Source organism: Aulonocara stuartgranti (assembly GCF_965226115.1).
Source record: "Aulonocara stuartgranti genome assembly, chromosome: 18".
In the NCBI taxonomy this organism is placed as follows: Eukaryota; Metazoa; Chordata; class Actinopteri; order Cichliformes; family Cichlidae; genus Aulonocara; species Aulonocara stuartgranti.
This window is the reverse complement of record NC_138954.1, coordinates 17789593-17813853: the sequence shown is the minus strand read 5'-3', so window position 1 is coordinate 17813853 and position 24261 is coordinate 17789593. Positions and strand designations below refer to the sequence as shown.

At 40.9% G+C, this 24261-nt stretch overlaps 1 protein-coding gene across 2 annotated transcripts in view; it reads left to right on the top strand.

The window, feature by feature from the left end:
- Window positions 1-23175, top strand: part of LOC309693685 (tensin-3-like) — a 32195-nt gene extending 9020 nt beyond the window's left edge. The window contains exons 6-27 of one of the 2 annotated variants that reach the window (XM_082513141.1): window positions 442-525; window positions 1360-1472; window positions 1974-2034; window positions 2229-2304; window positions 2395-2524; window positions 2776-2841; window positions 4655-4756; window positions 9247-10437; window positions 13744-13901; window positions 13997-14114; window positions 14550-14633; window positions 15996-16125; window positions 16233-16756; window positions 16853-16939; window positions 17015-17146; window positions 19301-19396; window positions 19843-19920; window positions 20054-20131; window positions 20354-20522; window positions 20599-20667; window positions 21001-21030; window positions 21149-23175. In XM_082513141.1, the coding sequence (XP_082369267.1) occupies window positions 442-525; window positions 1360-1472; window positions 1974-2034; window positions 2229-2304; window positions 2395-2524; window positions 2776-2841; window positions 4655-4756; window positions 9247-10437; window positions 13744-13901; window positions 13997-14114; window positions 14550-14633; window positions 15996-16125; window positions 16233-16756; window positions 16853-16939; window positions 17015-17146; window positions 19301-19396; window positions 19843-19920; window positions 20054-20131; window positions 20354-20522; window positions 20599-20667; window positions 21001-21030; window positions 21149-21293 (3721 nt within the window). In that variant the 3' untranslated portion in view covers window positions 21294-23175. The remainder of the gene's footprint in view (window positions 1-441; window positions 526-1359; window positions 1473-1973; window positions 2035-2228; window positions 2305-2394; window positions 2525-2775; window positions 2842-4654; window positions 4757-9246; window positions 10438-13743; window positions 13902-13996; window positions 14115-14549; window positions 14634-15995; window positions 16126-16232; window positions 16757-16852; window positions 16940-17014; window positions 17147-19300; window positions 19397-19842; window positions 19921-20053; window positions 20132-20353; window positions 20523-20598; window positions 20668-21000; window positions 21031-21148) is intronic. The other variant, XM_082513142.1, reaches the window with a different exon arrangement.
- The last annotated feature ends 1086 nt before the right edge of the window (window positions 23176-24261 follow it).

The following is a 24261-nucleotide window of genomic DNA, read 5'->3' as shown; positions in this document are numbered from 1 at the left end:
GAGACAGGAAAACACAATGGGACAGATTTACAAAGGAATAGATTCCGGGGTGGGGGGGAGGAGATGAGCGAGATGGCCGATGACAGTAACAGAGCTTTGGTGAAAGGGCTCCAGAGCCTGTTGGTTTTAGGTCTGTCTGAATAGCCAAGCTGCGCACACACTCTGGCCTCTCTGTGTCCTCCTCTCCCCCTCTGTGTTTACTTAAAGCTGGCATTCCCTTCCTCTCTGTTGGAATCCTCTGTTTCTCTGGTTACTTTCCCTCTTGTCTATGCATGTATGCATGCATATGTGTGTGTGTGTGTGTGTGTGTCTCTGTGTATGTATGCATTGCCTTAATTGGATGTTACAGTCCACACTATTCAATTATAGAGGAGAGTATAATCTTTCTCTTGAGTCATAATTACCTAAAGCGTTTTACGCGTCTCTCTCTTTCTGTCAAAGTGCTGACCAGGCGTTGGACCGCTTCGCCATGAGGAAATACTACGATGATAAGGTCTCAGCTCTGATGACACCTTCACAGAAGCGGTAAGACCCAAAACATAAGCACGCCCTTCCGTTTGGTAATAGAGCTCTAGCAGTGTGTTTGGCTCCTCATTGACCCACCTCTCCATCCAAACAATCAGATCCCAGACCCAGCTGATACCATACAATTCATTCAGTCCCCATGCTGTTTGTTTACTTTTTGAGCTGACAGCTAGTCATTGTTTATCATTTTAATAGGATCCCATGGTAACCTGATGTAATCGTAAACCTACATATCTCGCTCGCACTCATGGCTCTTGGGCAAAACTGGTTTATCATTTCTGTCTAGTCTCTTTGCTTATCAGTGATAAACAGTAATGATGACAGTTACTGTTTTCTAGAGATGCTAGACAGCAGATTCTGATTTATTTCAACAGAGTCGTGTTGGCCGTTTTCTTTTTCCCCCCCCTCACATATTTAGCATAAGCAAAGCTGATGTGCCATTCTCACCTTGCAAAAAAAGCAAATAAGCCTGTTTTTCCAAAATGCTGAAGTGCTGTCAGGTTTGGAAAAAATATCTTAGCGATATCACTTTACCTGTGAAAAATACATCTTTTTTTACAGAAAGGTCTGTAATAGAATCAGGGGTATTTACTAGGCAAGGTCAATGTAATGAAAAGATATTATCAAGTTGCATTATGGGTGTTGAATGAGCCAACATTTGGAGACTGACTGTAGTGGCTAAACGACAGGATATCTTGGCTTCAATGAACAATGACATTGTTCTTTTTATATCTCACTTTTCAGTCCCCCTTCGCATTGAATATGTAATACTAAATCACTGAAGCAATACAAAGTCTTGTGTAATGTTGATATCCACCTCCGCTTTCCTCTCAGGTACGTTTGGATCCTCAACAGCCTGCTAAGCGGATCCATGAAGATCAATGCCTCCCCCTTGTTCATGCACTGCGTCATCCTTCACGGGATTCCAGATTTCAACTCCGCAAGAGGTTAAACACATATTGTTTATCACTGTATATTGTTTCAAAGAAAATACCATCACTTCTAGCATGGCACAAAGAAAGGAATTCGGAGACAGCCACATCAGAGTTCGAGGGGTAAACAAAAGTGGAGTCTGATTGGAACCGTGTCTCTCTTTTTCCAACTCTCACAAGCATGCTCAAACAGATAGAGGTTGTTTACATAAACAGAACTGAAGAAATGAACTTCCCAGTTCCAAGTGAAACCATGGGAACACACACATGCGCATTTTCGTGTGTACACGTAAATTGCTGTTTTCACTAATTTTACTGAAACAACAAAAAGGTTTTCATCACATCGTGGAGCTCAAATCCCTTTCTCACAGCAGCAGCTTATCACACTTCAGCTGTGAGCAAAACAAGCCAGGAAGCATCTCCTGAATATTTTAGCTAACTGGTTTCTCGAGGTCTTGATAAGAAGGAACCTGTGACTAACATTTTGAAAACACTTTGTCCTTTTTTTATATATAGTGTGCTGTCCTTACATCAAGGTCTACCAGGGAATGCAAGCAGTGTATTCATCTGGATTCTAGTAAGTAGCTTACACATGTGGTACAGTAATTTGAACATTATAGTTTACTTCAAAGTATGTAGGAAGGCTTTAAAGCAGTTTTCTGTTTTAGTTAGTTTAATGTTAATTTGAATTAGTTACTGCTTTCTGTAAATATCTGTAATTGCTTCCACACTCCGGCTCCATGCGACAGACTTCTGTTGTTTTTGTTTAAGTCACATTGGTCCAGGCCACAGAGACCGTGTATGCATCATGCTGGAGCCTGCGCAGCTCCTAAAAGGGGACATCATGGTAGGGAAAAAAAACAAACTGCGTTTTCAGAAGTTGCGAAATCTGCGCTTTTGTATTCATTGTGACATTTGTTTTTTTTGTCTCTCGTAGATTAAATGCTATCATAAAAGTGAGGTGACTTCAGAGCGTGAGGTTATTTTCCGGGTGCAGTTTCACACGGGAGCAGTACAGGGTTACAACCTGATGTTTGAAAAAGAGGACATGGAGACTGCCAACAAAGGTAGACCTAGAAAAAAAAATCCCATGAACAGATCTCATCACCCCGCTGATAGTAAACAGCAACTCCTCAACTCTGCACAGCATCTGCGAGGTTCAGCTTGAACTTAATTTAGACATTCTGCTTTTAGACCAATAATTTGGTTTCCCCAAACATGTTACAATTACCGAGAGAGCTGCAAACTAACAGCAACTTTCATCTTACTGGTTCTGGCTCTCATTTATGCACTTCTCTCCTTTGTGCTGTCAATTCAGACCCCAGATTTCCAGATTATGGTAAAGTGGAGCTGGTTTTCTCCGAGGGACCAGAGAAGATCCCAGGTAGACTTCTAACTCTTTATCTTTATTTAAAATTACTATAGGGAGTAGTAGGAAAATTTGAAAACCAGATACAATGTTCTCTTCTACTTTTTTACGTGCTGTCCCCTCCTCTGGTCATCTCCCTCTGCCCCCTGATGAGAAGGGAAATGTAGTGTGAAGTGTGTGCTGACAGAGAGGCAAAGAAGCACAGCATGAGCTGCAACAGAGGCCCCACAAACTATGTGGGGCCTCTGTGCAGGTCTGGTATACAATGAAATGTATATATTTCTATTGTCTGCTCTGTTTTTGATTAAGTCTTTTGGTCATCAGCCATATTGTGGTGGCACTTTCTATTACAGCTTGGTAATAATGTGGTTCCTGAGGGGTAATAAGAAGGTAATAATATGGAAATAACAAGTTATTAACACTTAAATACCAAGAATACCGAGTAATAACTAGGTAATATGTTCTGTCAACAGTGGTTATACTTGAGTAATATTAAACTGATATTTACATATTTAGGAAAGAAGTGTGGAAACAAACTGCATTGGTTGACAGCACTACTTAGTAATAAAATAGGGCTATAAGTTATATAATAACAATATAATCACCTTCTAGCAATAACATAGTAACATCTGAGCATGTGAATTTTTATATACTGAAATATACTGAATACTAATATTAGTTGATTGTGCTTTGTTTCTCCTCTAAGGTAGCAGTTTAAATATTGTTTTTGCCGCTGTGGCTAATGACGTGGACAATGAGCAGTAGTTTATGTGTAATAACCAGCAATCATGAGTGTAAAATACAAAACTTCACATTTTTAGTAATGTTTCCTGCATTTAAACCTAGGACTCTAAAAATATGTCAGTATTTGCTAGATGTAAGTAAATAATAATGACTCAAGCGTGGGTTTATGCTATACAGCTTATTTGTTGCTACACTAATAGAATACAGGCCACTCTGGTTCTGACAAGAGTTGAGTAAATGCAAGAAGAAAATGAGCACCCTTTAACATCCTGACCATATGACAGCTCAGCTTGGCTGCCTTTTAATAATAAAACAGTTTCTCTGAATATGAATTTGCGTTTTCATTTGTAATAGCATTCAGCTTGTTTGAAGTTACATATTCTACCAAGGTTACCAAGCTGTAATAGAAAGAGCTACCAATAATATTTTTGCTGATGATTTGGGGTCTTAAATAAAAACCTTAATTTTATTTTATCTTAGTTTGTAGTCAGCCCACAAATTAAATAAAATAGTTTCTTTAAAAGGCAGCACGGTGGCACGGTGGTTAGCACTGTTGCCGCACAGCAAGAAGGTCCTGAGTTCAATTCCACCATCAGGCCGGGGCCTTTCTGTGTGGAGTTTGCATGTTCTCCCCGTGTTTGCGTGGGTTCCCTCCGGGTACTCCGGCTTCCTCCCACCATCCAAAGACATGCAGCTTGTGGGGATAGGTTAATTGGATAATCCAAATTACCACTAGGTGTGAAAGTGAGTGCGAATGGTTGTCTGTCTCTGTGTGTTGGCCCTGCGACAGACTGGTGACCTGTCCAGGGTGTACCCCGACAGCTGGGATAGGCTCCAGCCCCCGCCCCCCGCGACCCTGAAAAGGATAAGCGGAAGTGAATGGATGGATGGAGTTTCTTTAAAATTTAAAAATAAAAATGTTCAGAAATGACATGGCTTTCCTGCTATCAGATTAATGAGAAGGGTCAGTGCTACTTTCCAGTCACTTTACGATATATATGACACTACAGCCAGCTTAACATAGCATGCAAACTGGACAGTAATGTGTGTGTTTGTTTGTTTTTTTGGGTTTTTTTTATTCCAGGTGCTGACAAGTGGAAAAATGGAGGAGATGTTATTGTGAACTACAACACAGCAGATCCTCTAACTCGCTGGGACTCGTACCAGAACATCTGTGATGGCGAAGGTACTGTTGTGATGCCTCAGTGGTCTTTACATGACTCACAAGACTAGTATTCATCCAACTTTATTTCCTTATCATTTTCCCAGCTTGCAGTGCGTTCTTTCTCTTTTACATTTACATGAACACATGCACCCTTTTTTTTTTTTTTTTTTTCCCCCCTCTCTTGGTTATTAACCCCCCTTGACAGGGCCTGTTGTGCATGTTAGTGAGTGGCTACAGCGTGATCGCAATAACATCGACGCAGTCACCACTACATGTTATGGGTGTTTCTATAGGAGTGGGACTTCAATCCAAGTTATGACACTTTCGAAGCTAAACTTACCTTTTAGACTTCAGGGTGATGGAGATGGCATGGAGTGTGTCTGTGTGAGGGAGAGGGAGGATTGTTGTTGTACGCAGGAAATGCTGGGTTCAAAGGAAGAGCAGTCAGTTCTCAGGAGATTTCTGTTTTGTTGTTTCATGAAATGAAAGGCATGCTTTAACCCACTCACACATACACACTCTCACTACCGCCCACACACATACACACGCACATATATATATATATATATATGTGCGGGTATATATACATTCTCACACACACACACACACACACACAGAGCCACCCTGTCAGGGCGTCCCGTCCTAGCTGTGGTTGTTGCTCTCCACTCGACCACAGAATTCACAACAACCTCCCAGAATAGAGCAACGTGGTAGTGGCATTAAAACACAGATCCACCCTGTTCCAGAATTCATTGAGTGTTTTTATAAGCTAAGTTCAGCATGCCTTTTTTTTTTTTTTTGCTTTTTTTTTTTGCTTTCATTTGAAATACTCCAATAGATTTCTTCATGCTCACTTGTGGGAATGCAATAAAAACACAACCACTCAAATTTAAGAATTCATCAAAGCAAAGCAATGACAACAACAAAGAAGCATTTTTTTCTATTGCCTCGATTCCCGAGCATTCATGTGGGATATTTACAGCCTTATTTTTCTCATGTAAACGCTACATTTGAGAAGCAAGACTAGGAGCTTTGTTGGAATTCTACATCCACTTACCACCCCGTCTTCTGGCAGGACTAGTTTACCTCCGTGAGGCTGTCACTCGGAGCTTCTTCAGGAGGAGGAAGTCTAGGAAACGTTTGCCACTTTAGTGCTAATATTTTGAAAAGAAAACCTCATTTACTTCAGTGGCTTTTCTTCAATCGTCAGTGTGTGTTTATCTCCTTGTGTGAATTGATGGCTAACAAAATTGTTAATTCAAGAAAGGTTGTTGACTATTTATTTTTTTTATTTTTTTTAAATGTATGTGGCGGCAGTGTTGGTTTTTTTTGTTTTTTTTTTTTTGTTTTTTTTTTTTTAATTTAAATAGAAAGGCGGATATCCATGGAAATGTCTCCTCTTTGCTGTAAATAATCCAGCATTTTTCATTGGACTTTTTCCCTAATTAAATGCACTTCTGTATAATATGGTCACAGCAACCAATATATAATGTCCTAATTATAACATAGAATACAAATAGTTCAAAAATGTTAGTCCACATTAAATGAAAGCAGATCCTGTAAAAGTTGATTAAATGGTTTTGGAAAGGTTTTGAATGATACTTTGATACTTGAAATCCTTTGACAAATTAACTAAAAAAAATGGATAGATGTCTTTTTTTTAATTTCTTTTTAAATCATAGACGGTTACATTTTGTTTTTGTCTTCTTCTGAAGTGATGATTTGGACTTGAGGGTGAAGTGTCAAATTAACTATGGAGCAAGCTGTGTTATTTGCCAAATTACATTCACTTTATTTTAAAAATAAGCTACAAAATGCACAAATCCTATAAAACTGTTTAAAAGGTCAAGTTCAGTGACATATTAGTTGAGTGTCTAGTGTTTCTTTCCTCTGTAAAGTTGAGCATCTTAACATGAGATGGGAGATTGACTCATATTTGGAAGAATCGCATGAACTTTAATTTTCAACACTTGTGCATTGGTTTTATGAAGCGTGGAGAATCTCAATTTAACTAAGTATATTGAATTTTAGGAAAGACTAGCATCAGATATACACCTATAAAATGAAACCTTTGACTTAAGGCACTGAAAGACTGTATCTCTTCTGTTTCTGATTACTGTGTTGACCATGTCAACTCCAAAACTAAGAAAATAAAACTTTCCTCATGGTGAGATACTGCTAGGGTTGAGTATTGTTCAATAATAGTCATTATTTGTTCATCTCTTTGTACAGTGGAATTTAAAGTGATTCCCTGTGTGCGGCAGTATACAGATCGTAGGCACATGCAGAAGGCTGAGTGGAAGCAAATGAGGATGCTCATCATCATTATGTGTTTGACTCACATTTTTGGCATTCGTGGGGTGCAGGATGGTAGTAACTGAGAAGGAATGGAAAGGGTTGGGTAATTGCATAGGCATACACAACCAGACCTCCTCCTGTGATACAAAAGCAGCTGGAGGAGCAGTCCTGGTTTCGCTGCTTTCGTGCACTGTAATTGGTAGATTATTCAGAGACTGACCATACCACAACAGCCAAAATGATGAATGCTTGATGTAAATGGTTTGACTGATTTTCTTAGGTTTGCTACCTAAAAACACGTTTGGTAAACCATCTATGGCTTTCTTAATGTCAAGATTGGTAAAACTGTTTTGAAAACAATGCGTGAACCCCGTAATTGGGTTTGAGGCACATCTGTTTCTTGCCTGCATTGTGCATGAGGGCATCGGGCGTGTAATTTCACGACACACAAGAGTAAAAGAAAAACAAACTTGGCTGCCACTTTTCGTGAAATTTGCCCCGAGGTCCCTGCAGACGCTAATGACTGCTTTAATTGAAAAGTGTTATTTTGAGGAGCGAAAATTTCTTGAAGTACAAGAATGTTGTTTTCATTCTTTGATCTTCTCTGGCCTGCCCTCTCTCTTTTCTTTCATTCCCTGATTTTTTTTTTCTTCTTCCCCCTCTTCTCTCCCCTATGGGGTAGTCCCCTAACGCAAGGCAAGAGGTTGAGGCGGGCTGGTTTCCTCCAGCCCGCCTCAGCTCCTTAGTCCCGCCTCACTTGTTTACATTCCTCTGCCCTTATTTGGAAAACTCAAGGTCTCCCCTCGCCACCACCCCAGCCCTCCCTCTTCCCTTGTATAGAGTGCAAACACCTTCCTGGCAGTGAAAGAAAGCAGGGCCAACTTATTCGAAGTCTCTGAATTTGCCCCTTACGATTACCTGCGTGTTAAAAACAATGTCTGCTCCTCTGTGCATTCATCGCCTGTTCAGCTCTTCAAGTTTTATTTCACCGGAGGCTGGGATTGTCTTGTTTGCTTACCTGGCAGGGACCGTGAAGGTAAGAGATTTTATTCTGCAGCCAAATGGGTGGCCATGAAGGAGGAGGCAAGGTGTGGGGGGGTGGTGATGATGAGAGGGATTGATGAAGAAAGATGGCTAGTATTCAGATTCAAACCCGCTTAAACCTTAGTAGAAGGAATTTCCACTAAGACTGGGGGGGAAAAATCCCAGCAGCACATGCCTGAAAGCAGTGTTAAAAAGTGCATTTTGTGTGACGGGAGGGACAAATCATGCAGAGAGAGGGAGGGGGGCTTTTATCATGCATGTCTGGCATTCAAATCCTCTGGTTGTGGATTGACTGAAAAGCAAGTACTTTAAAGCAGTAGGCTAAGGAAGAATTGTAGGAGTCATGTTCCCTGCTCTCTTTTGTTGTAGCGGAGGGAGAGTGACAGTGAGACGGCAGTTCTGCTTACTTGGCAACATTGTTCCCTCACCCTTGGAATTCAACTCCAGACCTCATTTTGCAAGATGTCTAGCGTGGCTGAAACCAGACTTTTCTATTGTCGTGCATGCCGTGATTTAGCTCGGCCTTTCAAAATGACTGACCTCTTGAGATTTATCTGTTACTTCTGAGGATTAAGGAGCTTGTTTGGACATATGCTGAGGGTCAAGGGGCAAGAGCGAGGGAGTTGGGTGGCTTCATCACAGCTGGGTGAGGAATGCAGGGGTCAGAGAAGATCCACAGCTGTCCGACTGTTGCAGCAGCAGATAGAAGACTTCACATCTCATATATAATCTATATAATGAAGAACACCTTTTGCCTGTTATACACGCTACTCTACTACTGCTACTACTAAACAAGCACTCTAACAGTTGGCCTATTGGGAATGGATGAGTGGAATATCTTTAGTTGAAGTAAGTTTAGATTACAGAAAAAATATGTGGTTGAGTCTACATAACATTACACTTTTTTCCCAACACATCTAATTTAATGGCTTGTCTCAGTTCAGTATTATAAGTCACATCTCTCTCTTCTTGTACTCTGTGTTGTAGTCTCTGTTGTCATGGTCATGTGAGGCGTGAGTGTTTGGCGTCTGTAGCGAGTCTTCTCGTTAACAGAGTCTTCTCTTGTCTGTGGTTTCTTGTCCCGTTTGTGCGTCTCTGCTGTTTGTGCGTCTCTGTGTGTGCCCATACCAGCTGACTGTATGAAGCGCGACATCTCTTCTGTTTTGCAGCACCACGATCTCAAGGCCTAACACAGGACAGGACGGCAAACAAGAGGAGCCCCACCAGAGGAAACGTCGCGCTGGCCCAAGGGCCGCGCACAACCTCCGCAACCTCTAGCCCTGACCACAGTGACCACGCTCTCTCTGTCAGTAGTGACTCAGGCTTATCTAGCACTTCCCTGTGGGCGGACAAACCCACGCCTGTCGCCAGTGCTACCACCACCACCACCTCCGTCAAAGCTAACCAGGGACCAAGTCAGCAGGAAAAGGTCCAGCTAAAGCGCCTCCTGAGTGGTTTTGGCCTTGAGGATCCGTCACTGGAGGAGATGACTGACGAAGGCGCTAGAGTGGGCGTCCAGCAGGTAGTCCCAGCGCAGGTGCACATCAATGGAGACCCACAACCCCGAGAGAGGGAAACAGACATTCTTGATGATGAAGTCATTACAGGTCACGATCTGCACAGTGTGGACAGCTTGGGAACCTTGTCGTCATCGTGCCACAAGAGCAGCCAGAACTCCCTGCTGTCAGATGGCTTTGGGAGTCCTGGAGGAGAGGAGCAGCAAAGCCAAAGCCAGCACCACATCCACCATATCGCACCTCATCCTATCGAGGACTATGAGAGATCCTATGCTGAGGCTAGAAGGGGCTGTCTGAGCTACAGGAGCAACTCTATAGCCTCCTCTAATCCCAGCAATGCCCCTGTACCCCAGCAGCATGTCTACAGACAGGGAAGCTATTCCACACAGTCCTGGGTTCGGCAGCAGCAAATGGTTGCCGCGCAACACTTTACCTATATGCCAGAGGATGGAAACGATGCAGATCGATTCCACCGGAACAAGCAGGGTGGTAGTCTACCTAAAGCAGGCCTGCCCACTGAACCACAGGGCCTTACCAGGGACTCCGCAGCAGATCTTATTAGAAACGCAGCACCCCACAAAGAACAAACGTCGATAAACAACAACAATAACAACAAACGGGATGAGGAGTTCAAATCTCTCACGAAGGACATTGACAACTCCATCGACCAGCTCAATCAGCTGATCATGGACCTGGATCCCACGTTTGTGCCGAGCCACGGCAGCTCCATTAAGAGAAAAGGTGGAACACCGGTTAACGGCTCGGTCGGCAAATGTTCAAACGGCATCAACCTCAGATTCAGCGATAATAACTCCGCAGACCTGAAAAGCACACAGCAGACAGGTAAGATAGTCAGTCTGGGTGTGGTGGTGGTGGTGGTGGTGGTGGTGATGGTGTTGATGTGGTGTTGTCCTGGAAAAAAACGTGTGACTAATCTCAGACAGGAAGTTGTTTGCCTTGATACAGCAAATAAACACAGAAAAAAAAAATATAAGCAGCAAGACCTATTTCATCCCAAGTTGTTTTTCTCCAGCACCATCCACTTTTCTTCCACTTCACTCAAGAGCGAACATAACAAAGCACACCTTCTCTCCCCTTCCCACCTGGCGTGTTTTAGGGGCAGAAATAGCAGGGTTGTTGCCAGGTTTTCAGATATTTTCAGAGGAAAGAGCGCTGTCCTGACTTGTTTTTAGCTGTGTGTTTAGCTATCTGAGGGCGGGATCAATGTGGTACATGAAGACAGACAGAGCAGCTATCGTCCTCTCTTCTGAACCTTACCGTCTCAGTGTTTGTTAATAGAGATTTCATCGTGTGCACACAGATATGTCCACAATCAGTGACTATCGTGCACCGAAAGCTCGTTGTTGTGTATAGATGTTCAAAGCACCACATTTGAAATGTGCACTTCATTCCTTCATTTAACATTAATCATCTTTATTGCGTGCCGGTTGTAGTCAGCATCACGCTTCCATCTTTTCTTTTGAGTTCTTATCCATGATTCTGTGACGCTGAAACATCTGCTTTGATTGTTGTTAGACTTGCTGAGCAAACACGGGTTATGCAACACGATGGCTATAGTATCTACAACGATAAAGTTATTTCCTCTTTCTTCAAGTTGAAACTGATTCCTGGAGTCATGCTGAGATTCTTGAAAAGCTGCAAAAGAATTCACATTATCTCCTTCCGTACCTCTCTGCTTCTGTCTACATCTGTAAAATTTAATAGAGCCTAACATTTCTGATAAATATATTCAGAAACCAGAAAAAAAAAACATACAGCATTTTTTTTTTAAATTAAAATGCAACATTTTTATTCATTTAGTGCAATTTTACTAAAAACTAGTAATGCAGAGGTAATTCAGAAAGCTATCTACGTGGATAAATCACAGCATGCATGCGTGGTTGTAGGAGGGGGGTGCAAAATAGGGAGGCCTGAGGAATTTCCAGAAGAGAAACAAGTCAGCCCGCAGGCGATGTTTCTTTCCGTTTGATTCAACAGGCATACCTGTCTGCACATATCCACTACATGGGTGCACCATTCCAAGTAAAAAAAAAAAAAAAAAAATGCCAAAGGCGCTAACTTTTCTAATTTGCAAATAACCTGTGGGAAGCATAAGAGTGTTTGTTTATAAAAGTTCTTCACGATATAGGATGTCTGTTTAAAGTTCATGCTTTGGGCCTTGTTTTTTGCACTTTCGAAGTTGCATCTAGGATCTATGCAGCTAGACGTCTTTTTTGCTTGTGTTCATCATGTTATTGCTTGTAGCTTCCATGCTGTTACTCTTTTAAGCATAACACTAGCTGTTTTTACACCTTAACGGAGTTAAAAGGCGTAAAAAGAATATTAGGGCTAAGGAGAGAAGTTGTGTTTTTTTGCTTATAGTGTTAACTAAAAATGATCATCTGAAATTCATTATTAGCCTGGTCAAGTGACAAGCAACATGAAAAGGCATTCATCAACATAATTCCAACATGGCACAAACTGCCTTATCGGTTATTGTCTAGGTATCCCTCCACAATACTGTAGATAATGTATTATACTTCCCATCCCATCCTTACTCTTGAAGTCATGACAGGTTGCAGAAATAATGGTCGATATGGTGCATTTTTCCACGAACACGATCGAGCTGTTTTTTGTTTGTTCATAAGCAGAGAGTGCTTGCTTGCGCTGTCCTTAGACGTTAAACGTGACAAAACTATTGAGGAAAAAACGCCGCGTATATATTGTTTACCATGACTCTGGTTTTACGTGGCCTATCAACACAATTTAAAAACTGGTATATATCACATTGTTGCTTTGTCATCTTAAAGTGGTCATGTGATTGGCTTACCACGACTAAGATATTCTTCCTCAGTCAAACAGCAACACTCATGCGATTGTTTTGCCCCCCTTAGCTCCAGGTGTTGTGCCAAAAAGTGATCATCTGCCAGAAAGTGATTGTCGTCTGTGGGAGCGCGCGCAGCCGCTGAAAGCTGTAGCGCCCAGATTACTTACGTAGTCAGCTACTTCCATGCAACTGATATAAGGTGCGGTCACCTGAACACAGTTTCAACCGTCTGTTTGTTGAAAAATAGTAACGCGACCTCATTTTCTTGTTCGTAACGGTAACGGCGTTGTAACGTTAGGAATTAGATTACTCGTTACTGAAAAAAGTAACGCCGTTATTCCCATCACTGTTAAAGTGGTTTAACAAGCAAAAAAAAAAATCATCTGAAAATGATCAGCTACAAGGACTAGAACATAAGGGGGGAAAAGCAGCCAATGTCCAAAGAAAAACTTTAAAAGACCTTCAGAAAGCCTGGAGAACTATTCAAGATCATATTACAAATTTGGCCGCCTAGAACGAAAAATATAAAGAAATAAGGGGTGGCTCAAGAGTTTTGCAAAGTACTCTACATAGACCTGCAGTAAGAAGAAATAATGTCATCTATGCATACAGCTCTGTCTGTGTCATCTGTAGATCAGGCAAAGTGATTAATGAGGCAAGGCATTAGCATTCTTCAGGCCTGAGAGGTCAGAACTCACTGGGAGGGCTCAAATTAACACCCTGGTGCTGAGTGGCCACACTCTTCAGAGCAGTCACAACACTGAACACCCTTCACCCCGAATACACAATGAACACCATCTAGCTAGACCTCCGGCATTCTTCAGCTGTCCACTCAAAACATTACACAAGTGGCAAACCTTTTCACTTTTGTGCATGCCCAAATTCAGGTGTAACACATTCCCAAACTAATTGTGTTATCATAATATATAGTTATTCCTGTGCTATACTGTGTCTGATTTAAGGAGGCTAAGTAAGATGTAATTAAAAACTACCAACATGACAGAGGTGAAGACTGGAGGTTCCATTAAACTGCTTTGATATTGAAGAAATTTGCCATTTGATTCATTGTAATCAGAAAAAAAAGTGTTAGAAATACTGTGATTACTCTGTGTAACCATACTGCTTCAAAAAGTTTTTTAGGAATTCAGTTTAGACAAACCCTGTCTGCACTGTGCGTACTTTCCTCAAAGGTACCAAAGGTCAAAGCACCACTGTTTCTCATTGGTGTCTTTAAGGCACTTCACTTCCTTGAAAGCAGTGATGCATGTAAATCTGTTAACATTTAATGACCTTCTTGCTGCTGTCTACCTGTGTGTATGCAGCTGTCCAATCCAGTGACGGACGAGTGGGCATAACACAGACTCTGAGTTGCCAAGGAAGGGACGTCATAGATCATTCAGGCTTCTGTAACTCAAGATGGGCTGAAGCAGAGGAGTACAGAGGCCAGCAGAGATGTCCCCCCTGTGTGCCACAGTCCCAGGTAGATACAGCACATGTGTGCAGTATATTTAAATGACCTCTTTCCCTCTTAACTTTCAGTTCCGGTTATACATACGTGTGTAATGTTTGTTTCAGCATTCCATATTGTGTCGAAGTGACAGTGCGGATTACAGATCCAACGGCCCAGATGTAGATAATAGTGACATACCTCCACCCACTCCTGCATTCCCCATCTCTCCACCAACACCTTATGGTGAGTACACTGCAGTTCAGTTTTCATACATGCACTAAAGGCCTTAGGGAGATGTTTGCAATAATCTAGATGCCTACCACCATAGACGAATTGGAATAAGGATCAACCAGCCCTCTGATACAAATGCAGTTTGGCACCCATGTGATTTCCACCTGTGTCTGCTTGTGCAGTGTGAGAATAACATAATATTCAAGTTATGGTCTGTTCCCTGCCTGCTGGATGCTTTACTCAGATGCACCCCTCACCCAATCCATTACTTCCAGTATTGAGAATGTGACTGATTTGTGTCGTGTGCTCCATGTGAATACAGGCAGCGGTGGGCGATGATCCTACCAGCGTGGGGAAACAGCTTATTTGTCTCTGTAACTGTCACCGGATTTCTCAGCGCAGTTGATAATGTGTGTTGTCCCATGCTCATGTGCTTTGGGTTTTCAGTGAAAATCTTCTCAGAAGTGACTCACAACAGGAATACTCCATCTCCCAGCATGCAATCTTTTGGAGGCTACAGAACCGACCACGGTGGGTTCTTCAAAGTTCTTCAAACTGAGCTTGTTTTTGGGTTTTTTTTGTCCATTTTCTGAGAAATTAAAATGAAATGACAGAAAAACAACACACCAATAATAATATACATGTATGTTTTTTAAGCATGTTTTCATTACAAAAGAGACAGGACAGGCATTTTGGATTTTTTCTGCGTTATATTATAATAATGCTTGCATTGTTTTCTGTGCAACATCAGCCGTTTTGAGACAGATGGTAAAAGTTGTCTCGAAAGCAGGGAGATTCCTAACCATTGTCTGCCCTTCATGGTTGGTTTTTAAAGAATGTCTGCATGATCACAACCTGCACAGAAAACCCCTTTTTTGGGACATAACTGTGTTGTTTTTTATATTAAAATCTTTTTTTTTTCTTCATGTTTTACTTTGGTCTTTATCCAGTGCAGAAAAAAAATCCAGACTGTGAGATTGTTTTTAGAGACGGATGGATGGAGTTTAAGAAAGAGTGCATTTATAGCACTTTGTTCCTACAGGCCTGGTGGACTTTCCAGAATTCTTAAATGTTACCTTTTTTATATTTACTCTTTGTCATAGAGCTCTCTCAAAACTATGAAACTGATTTAAACGTCAATCTAAAGTCTGGTGTTTGATCCAATACAGAGATAAAATAGATCAAACCCGTTTGTTTCCATAGAGATCTACAGTATGTCTAAAGGTTGTAGGTCCTGGGAGCAGATCTGTGTCCCTGCTGTGCCTCTTACTACCTCAGATATTCAGGCAAGAATCGCTGCATTCAGCCCTGCCACATCTCCATGGTTACTGTGGGTCAGGAAGAAAAACAACTTCTCCTCCCCATGAAAGTGTCTCTGTGTACACGAGCGGAAATGGGGACAAGAAGAAACCAGTTACTCTTTCAGCTTTGCACCTCTTGTTTCCATAAACCCAGAGAAAACCTGCCTGCAAAGACACAGTTTGAGTTTTTGGGGATGTCAGTGTGCCCAGACTGACTGAAATAAAGCTTTAGGTAATTGTTGGTGTAGGCGTTTAATTTGTAGCTACCGTTAAGTCTTATTTGCTGAACACCTGGGTGGGTATAAGGCCATACGAACAGTTCTGGTTACATTTCAACTACAATTGTAAGTATTTGTTACTTGAATGAACACCAACCTTTTTCCCTGTGATTTATTTCACGTGTTGCAGAAATTTTCTTTTAAACTTTTCAGAGCTGCTTTTTCTTTTCTTTTTTTTTTTTCTTTTTGCAGCTTTTCTCTCCATACTTATCCCTGCTTATGTTTGTGTTCTTTTAAAATTATAAAATGCATACCTTGACTCGGACTCTGTGCAGAAATGTGCTTTCTAACATTCTGTATTTCGTCTTACACAGAACCCAGGGAATATTCAGAGATCAACCATTTCGGAGTGGAGAGTTTGCCAGACCCCTCCATTAACTGCCACAGGACACAAAGTTCCTCATACTCTGCCTCTATTGTTGGGAGCCTTCAGCAGACAGACAGGTAGAGCTCTGACTTACACAAAAACTCCAAGCACCTTTTTTTTTTTTTTTAGATCCTGTGTTAACACCAGCAGTAATAAAATGCTCCCATAATCTGTTTTTCCCCAGTTCAAACAAGAACCAGCACTGGCCAGAGCATCCTGTCCTGAGCCACCACTCCTCTTTGAGTAGCTACCCCTCTGCAAGACAACCTCTGCCACACTCCGTGTCACTGGACTATGGCCACCACTCTCCTCCCCTTAACCACCCCCACATCCACCCTGCCCCGAATGCTCACAGCTCTCCTCGAAGCAACCAGCGAAGCCATATGGCTAACTATACTCTCAACCATAGTCCTGCTCAAAGCTTTGAGGAACAGGATGACTCGTGTCTCGGCTATGGCGCAGACTGTCCAAACCTGGACAGGGATCTTTTACCCTCAATGGATGGGCAGAATCAGTTAGCACAAATGCAGCCTCCACTTCTGCCTGAAAAGAAGAGGACGTCAGATGGGGAGCATTCGCTGGGAACAGCCTCTCCAGCCCTCAGTGGATTCTCAAGTCCCCACAGTGGTAGCTCCCTGAGTATTCCTTTCCCTAACATCTTGCCTGACTTGTCAGCTCAGACGCCAGGCACAGCCTCACCTCTGCCAGGTAAGCTAGGGTCTGCTAAAGAAACTGAAAGCCTCGTGGGTGTCATACGGCTCGTTGAGTGATTTTTGTTGTTTTCTTTGTCTGTGTATTTTCCAGATGTGCTAGCCAACAAGCAGGTTACTGTAAAATTTGTGCAGGATACATCAAAATTCTGGTACAAGCCAGACATCTCAAGGGATCAAGGTAGGTGCCAAATGTAAACACTTTTTTGTTAAGAAAATTCTCGAGCTACTTCAATCATTGTTTCTCTCTCTTCAGCTATTTCAGTCTTGAAAGACAAGGAGCCAGGCTGCTTTATTGTGCGGGACAGCCACTCCTTCAGGGGGGCCTACGGTCTGGCTATGAAGGTGGCTACACCCCCTCCCTCAGTTCTTCAGCAGAACAAGAAAGGTATGGTACATGTGGGTGATTAAAAGACGGCATGAGCACTTCAACATTTGGGACAGACATATTTGCTGGCTTTTTATGTCTGTGTGTTAAATATTGAGTTAAAATCTGTGTGAATAACTTTGCGTAAGACACTGGAAGTGGGTGGAAGCGATTCTAATACAGAAATCCCAACAAGCAAAGCAATCCAACACTTAATTTTATTAAATACAGTTCTGTTCAGTTCAGTTTTATTTATATAGCGTCAAATAACAACAACAGTCACTTTAAGGTAAACACTTGGCAACAGTGGAAAGGAAAAACTCCCTTTAAACAAGGAGAAATCTCTGGCGGCCATCTGCTGCGACCAGTTGACCGGTCCTTCTGCTTTGAATAATCGTGCAAAGGTAACCTAAAGCTCCCTTGGAATGTGCAATATACTTTAAGTGGATCATTCGGGTCAGTTTGTATTTGTATTGTACATAACACATACACAACATACATAAATATCTCTGGGAAATAAACATACATCACAGTATTACAGAATTTCATTGATAGTTAAGATATTAGAGATTGGTCCAGTGGTCTGGACAATCCTGGGAATGGTGCATAGCATAAGCACAGACAAAGCCATCTTCAGTTACAGCCCACTGTGCGCACCATCACAGTGGAACCTAAGAGTCCCTCTCTCCCTCTGCTTGTGAGTGAACTCCTGTCTTTCTGTTTCTCTCTCCTGGGCATCATCATCACGATGCCAAAGGGACCCCTATTGCCTGATACTCTTAGATGTACAGCTAACGTTTCACTCATTAACAAAAGATGTGCTGGGTCTGTAAGCCTGCTATAATCCCAGTGTCTTCTTGTGCAAGTGCACTTTCCCACATACTGTAACTGTCTTTCTGAGAAGTCTGTCAGTCCCACAACTGAAGTCAAAACAAGATTTTTGTTTGGTCATCAACTTCCTGGTTTGTTGGTTTAGCATATTTAGAAAATAGGCTAAAGTTTTTTTTTTCTTTGTTTGTTTCTTTGTTTTTTTGGTAACAAACACGCAGTCTCTAGAGGACTCTGGTCAAACATTCTCTGGATTGTTTCCACATGTAAGGAAGTACTGACCAAATTACAATACAGACCCAATTTTCTTATTTGGAAAAGGAAAGGAAAGAACACTAAACCCCACACAGTGTGTCAGGAAAAAGTCTGCTTATTCTGAGGGGCACAAAGGATGCCCTTATGCCCTGTCTGCAGTCCTTTCATGTTCCCTTCTCCCCGATTCACACCTGCCCTTTTGTTTGATTTCACCCTTCTTCAATCCAACAGCACCTGTGGTGACATCATGACACAAACCATCTCCAGACTTTGAGCTTTGGGTATTGTGACTGCTTATAAGTGTGAAACCCAACCCACTTTGTGGAGCAGGCTTTTCTCCAAGCTTTTGTATCAAGACGTTCCTCACATACGCTCATCCAGCCCCTTCAGAAGAGCTTCTGTTGAATCATAATCCACCTAATCTCTCTAGAGAATGAATGTAGCAATTTAATGTGTTTGACGCAACACTTAAAGGCTGGGAAATTATGTGTGGTACTGAGATAACTGCTATGAGATGTTATGCAAGTCAGAGTAAGTGTAGAGCAGAGGTTAATTTGTTGGTTTGCATGCCACATAGAGCCCAATTTTATGTGAAGTGGGTCGGAAAAACCTTTTACTATAACTCATATGTTTATGTTCTTTTTTTTCTTTTTGTGTAAAGACGTTTCTGGAAAATGTTTGCATTTCTTGAACTGTCCCTTTACAAAAATGATGATGAACAAGTTTAAATTTTAAAAAGCGCAGTTTTAACAATATGTTTCATTAGCTATGAGTTCCTAATGAAAGATCACAACAGATTTCCATCATCTTTGACTATTTTGGAACTAGTAATTTACTTCTCTGTAATGCGAACAACGAGGAATAGCAGTGCAGACGAGTATTTTTTTTTATTCAGAAAGAAAGAAAAAGTGATAATTAATGACTTCCCTGCAGTTTTCAAACTTGCCATAGGCCAGACAGGATTCTTGGGCAGGCTCCAGGGGCGCCAAGTTTTACACCCCCAATTCTAGATTTTCAAATACAAGAAAGTTTGCTGAAAAGAAAGTATACTATTCTAGCTAGTTACGTATTTCTTCTTTCTTTTTCTAACAGGAGGAGATTTGGCCAATGAATTAGTGCGCCACTTTCTGATTGAGTGCACACAGAAAGGAGTGCGGCTGAAGGGTTGCCCCAATGAGCCATATTTTGGTAAGACTTTTACATGGTTAGCAAACATCAGTGACACCATCTGGATTTTTGGCTACACTACAGAAATTGTATTGTACCACCACCAGTAGAGGGCAGGAGAATTTCATGAACGCCAAATAACGATAGATCATAGACTGTGATAGACTGGAATTTACCCATACAGTGTTTCATGGTTTATGTCTGATTTCTGTGGCATTTTTTTGTGCCCCGCTTTCTTCAAATATAGCAACTATTGAAGATATATAATCAAATTAAGTGTTCCACTGATGAGAATTTTATTTTATCGTGGTGATAGAAGTTTTTCTCTGTTGTTTTTTCTCCTTCTTTTTCTTTTTTCTGACAGTTTGCAATTTTTCATGAAATCTTGCATTTTTTTAAATAAACATGTCATTAACCAAAACAGATTTATAACTAGAATTCTAATTTAATATGGTATTGTTTTACAGGAAGCTTAACCGCATTGGTCTACCAACATTCAATCACTCCTCTGGCCCTGCCCTGTAAACTTATCATACCTGACAAAGGTAGTATTCAAGTTGTGGCTACCAACATCTGCCTCTCTATGTTTAACTGTCTGCCAGCTTAGTGTTTTCATCTGCTGATGTAACTGTTGAGGGTTTTTTTTGCTGGATAATCTCATTGTTTTCTTGTTCGCAGATCCTCTTGAAGATGTCAGTGAGAACACCTCGCAATCAGTAACAAACTCTGCCGCTGAGCTGCTAAAACAGGGAGCAGGTAATCAGGTTTCTTATATCAGTTGCTATGAAAAGACACTGTCACAAACAGGTGGCCTGACTTAATACGAACGCTGACGCAATCTCTGTGTGCTGTTCTGTTGTAGAAATGAGCCATTTTCCTTGTCCTGTTATTATGCCGTGTGTCACCCAATGCACTCGCTTTGCCGTTATTTGCGCTTTGCAAATCCAAGTGTAATTTTGAATTTGTCTGCTGCTGCAGCCTGTAATGTTTGGTTCCTGGGCTCTGTGGAAATGGAGTCACTAACGGGTGTCCAGGCAGTGCAGAAGGCCACCACTATGGTCCTGAACTCTAACGCTACACCAACCTCCACTGTGGTCCACTTCAAAGTTTCTTCTCAGGGAATCACCCTCACTGACAACCAGAGAAAGTGAGTAAACATAGTTTTTGCATTCTTCATATATGCATAGCTTAGCAATTTCTTACCATAATTTGGCTTCTTTTAGGCTCTTTTTCAGGAGGCATTACAATGTCAATACAGTAATATACTGTGCTCTGGACCCTCAAGATAGAAAGTAAGTATTGTTGATTTAATGTCAAAACACATGCCCACTTGCTATTTGTGTTTCACTAGTTATTATAGAGAAGTATGTCAGTTGCATGTTGTGAATGGGTGATGGGTATTTATTTAATATGGTTTTCATTTTTTTGACCACTTGAATCCCTTTTACACTACAAGTCGCACTGACTGGCCTTTATTCTCTAAAGTATCTAGGAAAATCCAAAATATGGCAAAAGATTAATTTAAATAACTTCATGCAAATCTAATTGACACTTTTGAATGTAAGTATTTAGGTGGATTCAGTGTAGCAAAAATGACACTATTATCCCTTTTTTACTTCCAATAGGTGGAAAAAAGATGGCTGCCCATCAGCAAGGTATGTAGATAATTATATTTTTGCACAGAGACAATGAAAGCAGTTCTTTTTAAAGGTGCACTGCCTGTTTGAGGCAGATGACAGTAATGCTACTAACTACACTGCTCCTCCTCTGCAGAATCTTCGGCTTTGTGGCGAGGAAAACTGGCACTTCGACGGGCAACGTATGCCACCTGTTTGCTGAGCATGACCCCGAGCAGCCAGCAAGCGCTATTGTCAACTTTGTGTCAAAGGTGATGATTGGTTCACATAAGAGTAAGTAGAGGACAAAGCAGATCACTTGGACAGACGTTTGCAACGTCTAGAACAACGAATGAAAGACTGAGAGGCTGAAGAACGGACTAAATATAATGACTCGAGATGGTGATGATCTGAATTTGAACTGAAAAACGTGCAAATGTAAAGTGATCACTGTACGAGGACATTCAGCGACACCTTTAATCGAAAAGTATAAATAACTTTTTAAAAATTTTGTTCCTTTCAGTGCATGAACTGTAAATTAGCTACATAACAAATAACAAAATCATTATCATTTTCACATTGTTTACAACTGTAATGTCTTACACAGTAATACAATCATTATTAACATATTTTAAGTTCCTCATACTAAAGCTGCTTTTCTTACTCATTCATAGCATTTTATGGACCAACCAAGAAAACCCTACATTGTTGTATGTTTCTCTCATATTTAACCAAAAAAGAAAGGATAAAAAAAAACTTCATGCAAGCATTCATTAAGATTTCTTTAGTTGTATCTGATGTAGAAACACCTCATCTAACCAAGCAGGCAGGATTTCTCTGTGGATTTAAAAACATGCAAAAGCAGTGTTGCAAATGTGTATGATTTGGACTTTGTGCCTAACTTCATCACATGCATGATTATTTTATCTATGCAATGTAAATGTTCTTTTTGCTTCTTTTTTTTTAACGTGTAGTTTTGTAAAATGTGCTGCATGTAAGTGGCTTTTTTGAAGGTGTTAAATCAATTTTGCCATAAGATGTATTGGAGTATGACCACTTTTAAAGCTGTCAACATTTTAATGAAAGTGTGAGCGTGCATTTGCGAGTGTTTGAATGAGAGAAATTGTAGAAAGATATTTTAATGAAACCATAATATTCTTTTATTATATATATTCTGCTTTGACAGTAACCGATTAAAAACACATCAGTACTTTTGTAGATGGTACAAAAGACTAAGAATGTAGGGTTACCTTGTGACCTCGGTTCTCTGAGTAAAGAGTCGATTGTGCCAATTCTAGGGCTGCTTGGAGATCAAATTATCAGTGATTTCACGCCAGCACAGGTGCTCTATAAGTGAGCCAGAGTGTCTGTCCACACGCCCTGAATAGCATTGGGATTATCCTTGTACATATCAAATATGTAACAAATTGAAGATTGAGATCAACACTGCAATCTTTCAGTGTCAAAAATAAAGCAGTATACACATACCCCCCCTCCCCCCTTTTTTAATATTTATACTAAATGTGTAAAAGCACACATCCACACACAGGCTGCTATGTTACAAGAACAAATGCTGTTATTAAAAAGAAAACAAAGAAGAAAGAAAGAGGTCAGTGTTGGAATTTGCACAAATAGGTTTAGTGTTTAGCACACTCAGCTAGTCATCTGTCAGTGATACACATTTGCTCCTGACCATTTTATCCAGAGAGGGATCGACAACCACACTAACAGCTGGTGTTATTCTTGCATCAAGTGCACGCTTATTATCACTTTCCATGACCTATTATGTGTACCTCATCCTTATCTCATTCAATACTGTGCCTCGGTGTAAAACATGCTACATGTGAACGATTTATTTGTATATGGGCATTTCCATGTTTTTGTTGACTTGTAAATACTAATCATAATGAAACATTTATTTAATCTTGATCCACTAGATTCAGCAACTAGTGGGAGTATTAGCCTTGTACCCAGAGCTGTAAATATCAGGCTGTTTGTTGGTTTTTGCATGAACTGTAGCGGTGGTAGATTGGGTAATTGAATCCCTTTTATTAGAAAAGGGTTAGCTCTGTCTTGTGTCCTTGTATCTCTGTGCTAAGCTATGCTGTGCAGCCTTATGTAAGTATAGAGACACCAGGATGGTAATATCTACCAGCAAAGGAGCAAATAAATGAAATTTGAATACACCGCTGTTGGTTGGCTTCAATCCGGTAAACAAATACATAAATAAATAGTTCAGGATTATTAAGAGTAACTTTGTAAATGTAATGGTATTGGTATTGTGACATTTGAAATATATTGAATACATTTGAATATTATGAGTTTGTCATAACTGCAGGGAGGCTGCAGATGAATGCTGCTAAACCAAAGACTCTAAGCACAATTCCAGCTTTTCAGGTCTTAGCAACATCAGCTGAACTGATAGCTAAGGCATTTTAGTTTTAGGCTTCTATATAAACATTCCACTGTATTTGGTATCTGGCTATTTTCTCAGAAAATAAATGATAAGTAAAAAAAAAAAGGCTGTGGACCCAGTAAATTTATTTTATCAGTGGAAATAAATGGTATACAATCAGAGATCGGTGTATTAGGTACACTGTGTTGGATCCCCTTAAATTTCAGAGCTGTTTTAATTCTTATTAACATGTCCATGCTGACATGATAGTGTCACACATGTACTATGTGCCGCTACATTATGCATTTGATAATGTACATTGTTAAATGCACATCCGTGATTTAAATCTCCTGTTTCAGCACATTCCAAACTTGCTCTATTTGATTGAGGTCTGGTGACTGTAGGCCAGTACATCAGTTTGAGATGAGATGAGCTTAGTGACATAGTGTGTTATCCTGCTGAAAGCAGCCATCAGATGATGGGTACAGTGTAGTTATAAAGAGACGTGGACATGGTCAGCAACAATACACATGTTGTCATATTCTGGGGTGGCAGACTGTGTGGCGATGGTTGACGAGTGAACCCAAAAGCAGACGTGTGGAAACCAAAGCTTAACTTAAACCAAGAGTGAGCCGTTTATTTAGGCTGAGTGATACAAAAGACAAGACAGGAGGACACTAAAGCAAAAATAACCGGAATACACTGGGAAAACTAAATACTGGAACATGGAACATGAATATCTGAACAGTGACGAGGGAAGAGGAAACACACGGGGAACACAGCTGGGGCAAATAAACATAATGAAAGAGGAGGAAGCAAAACTAAACACACAGGACGTGATACTATCAAAATAAAATGGGAAACACGCAGACTAA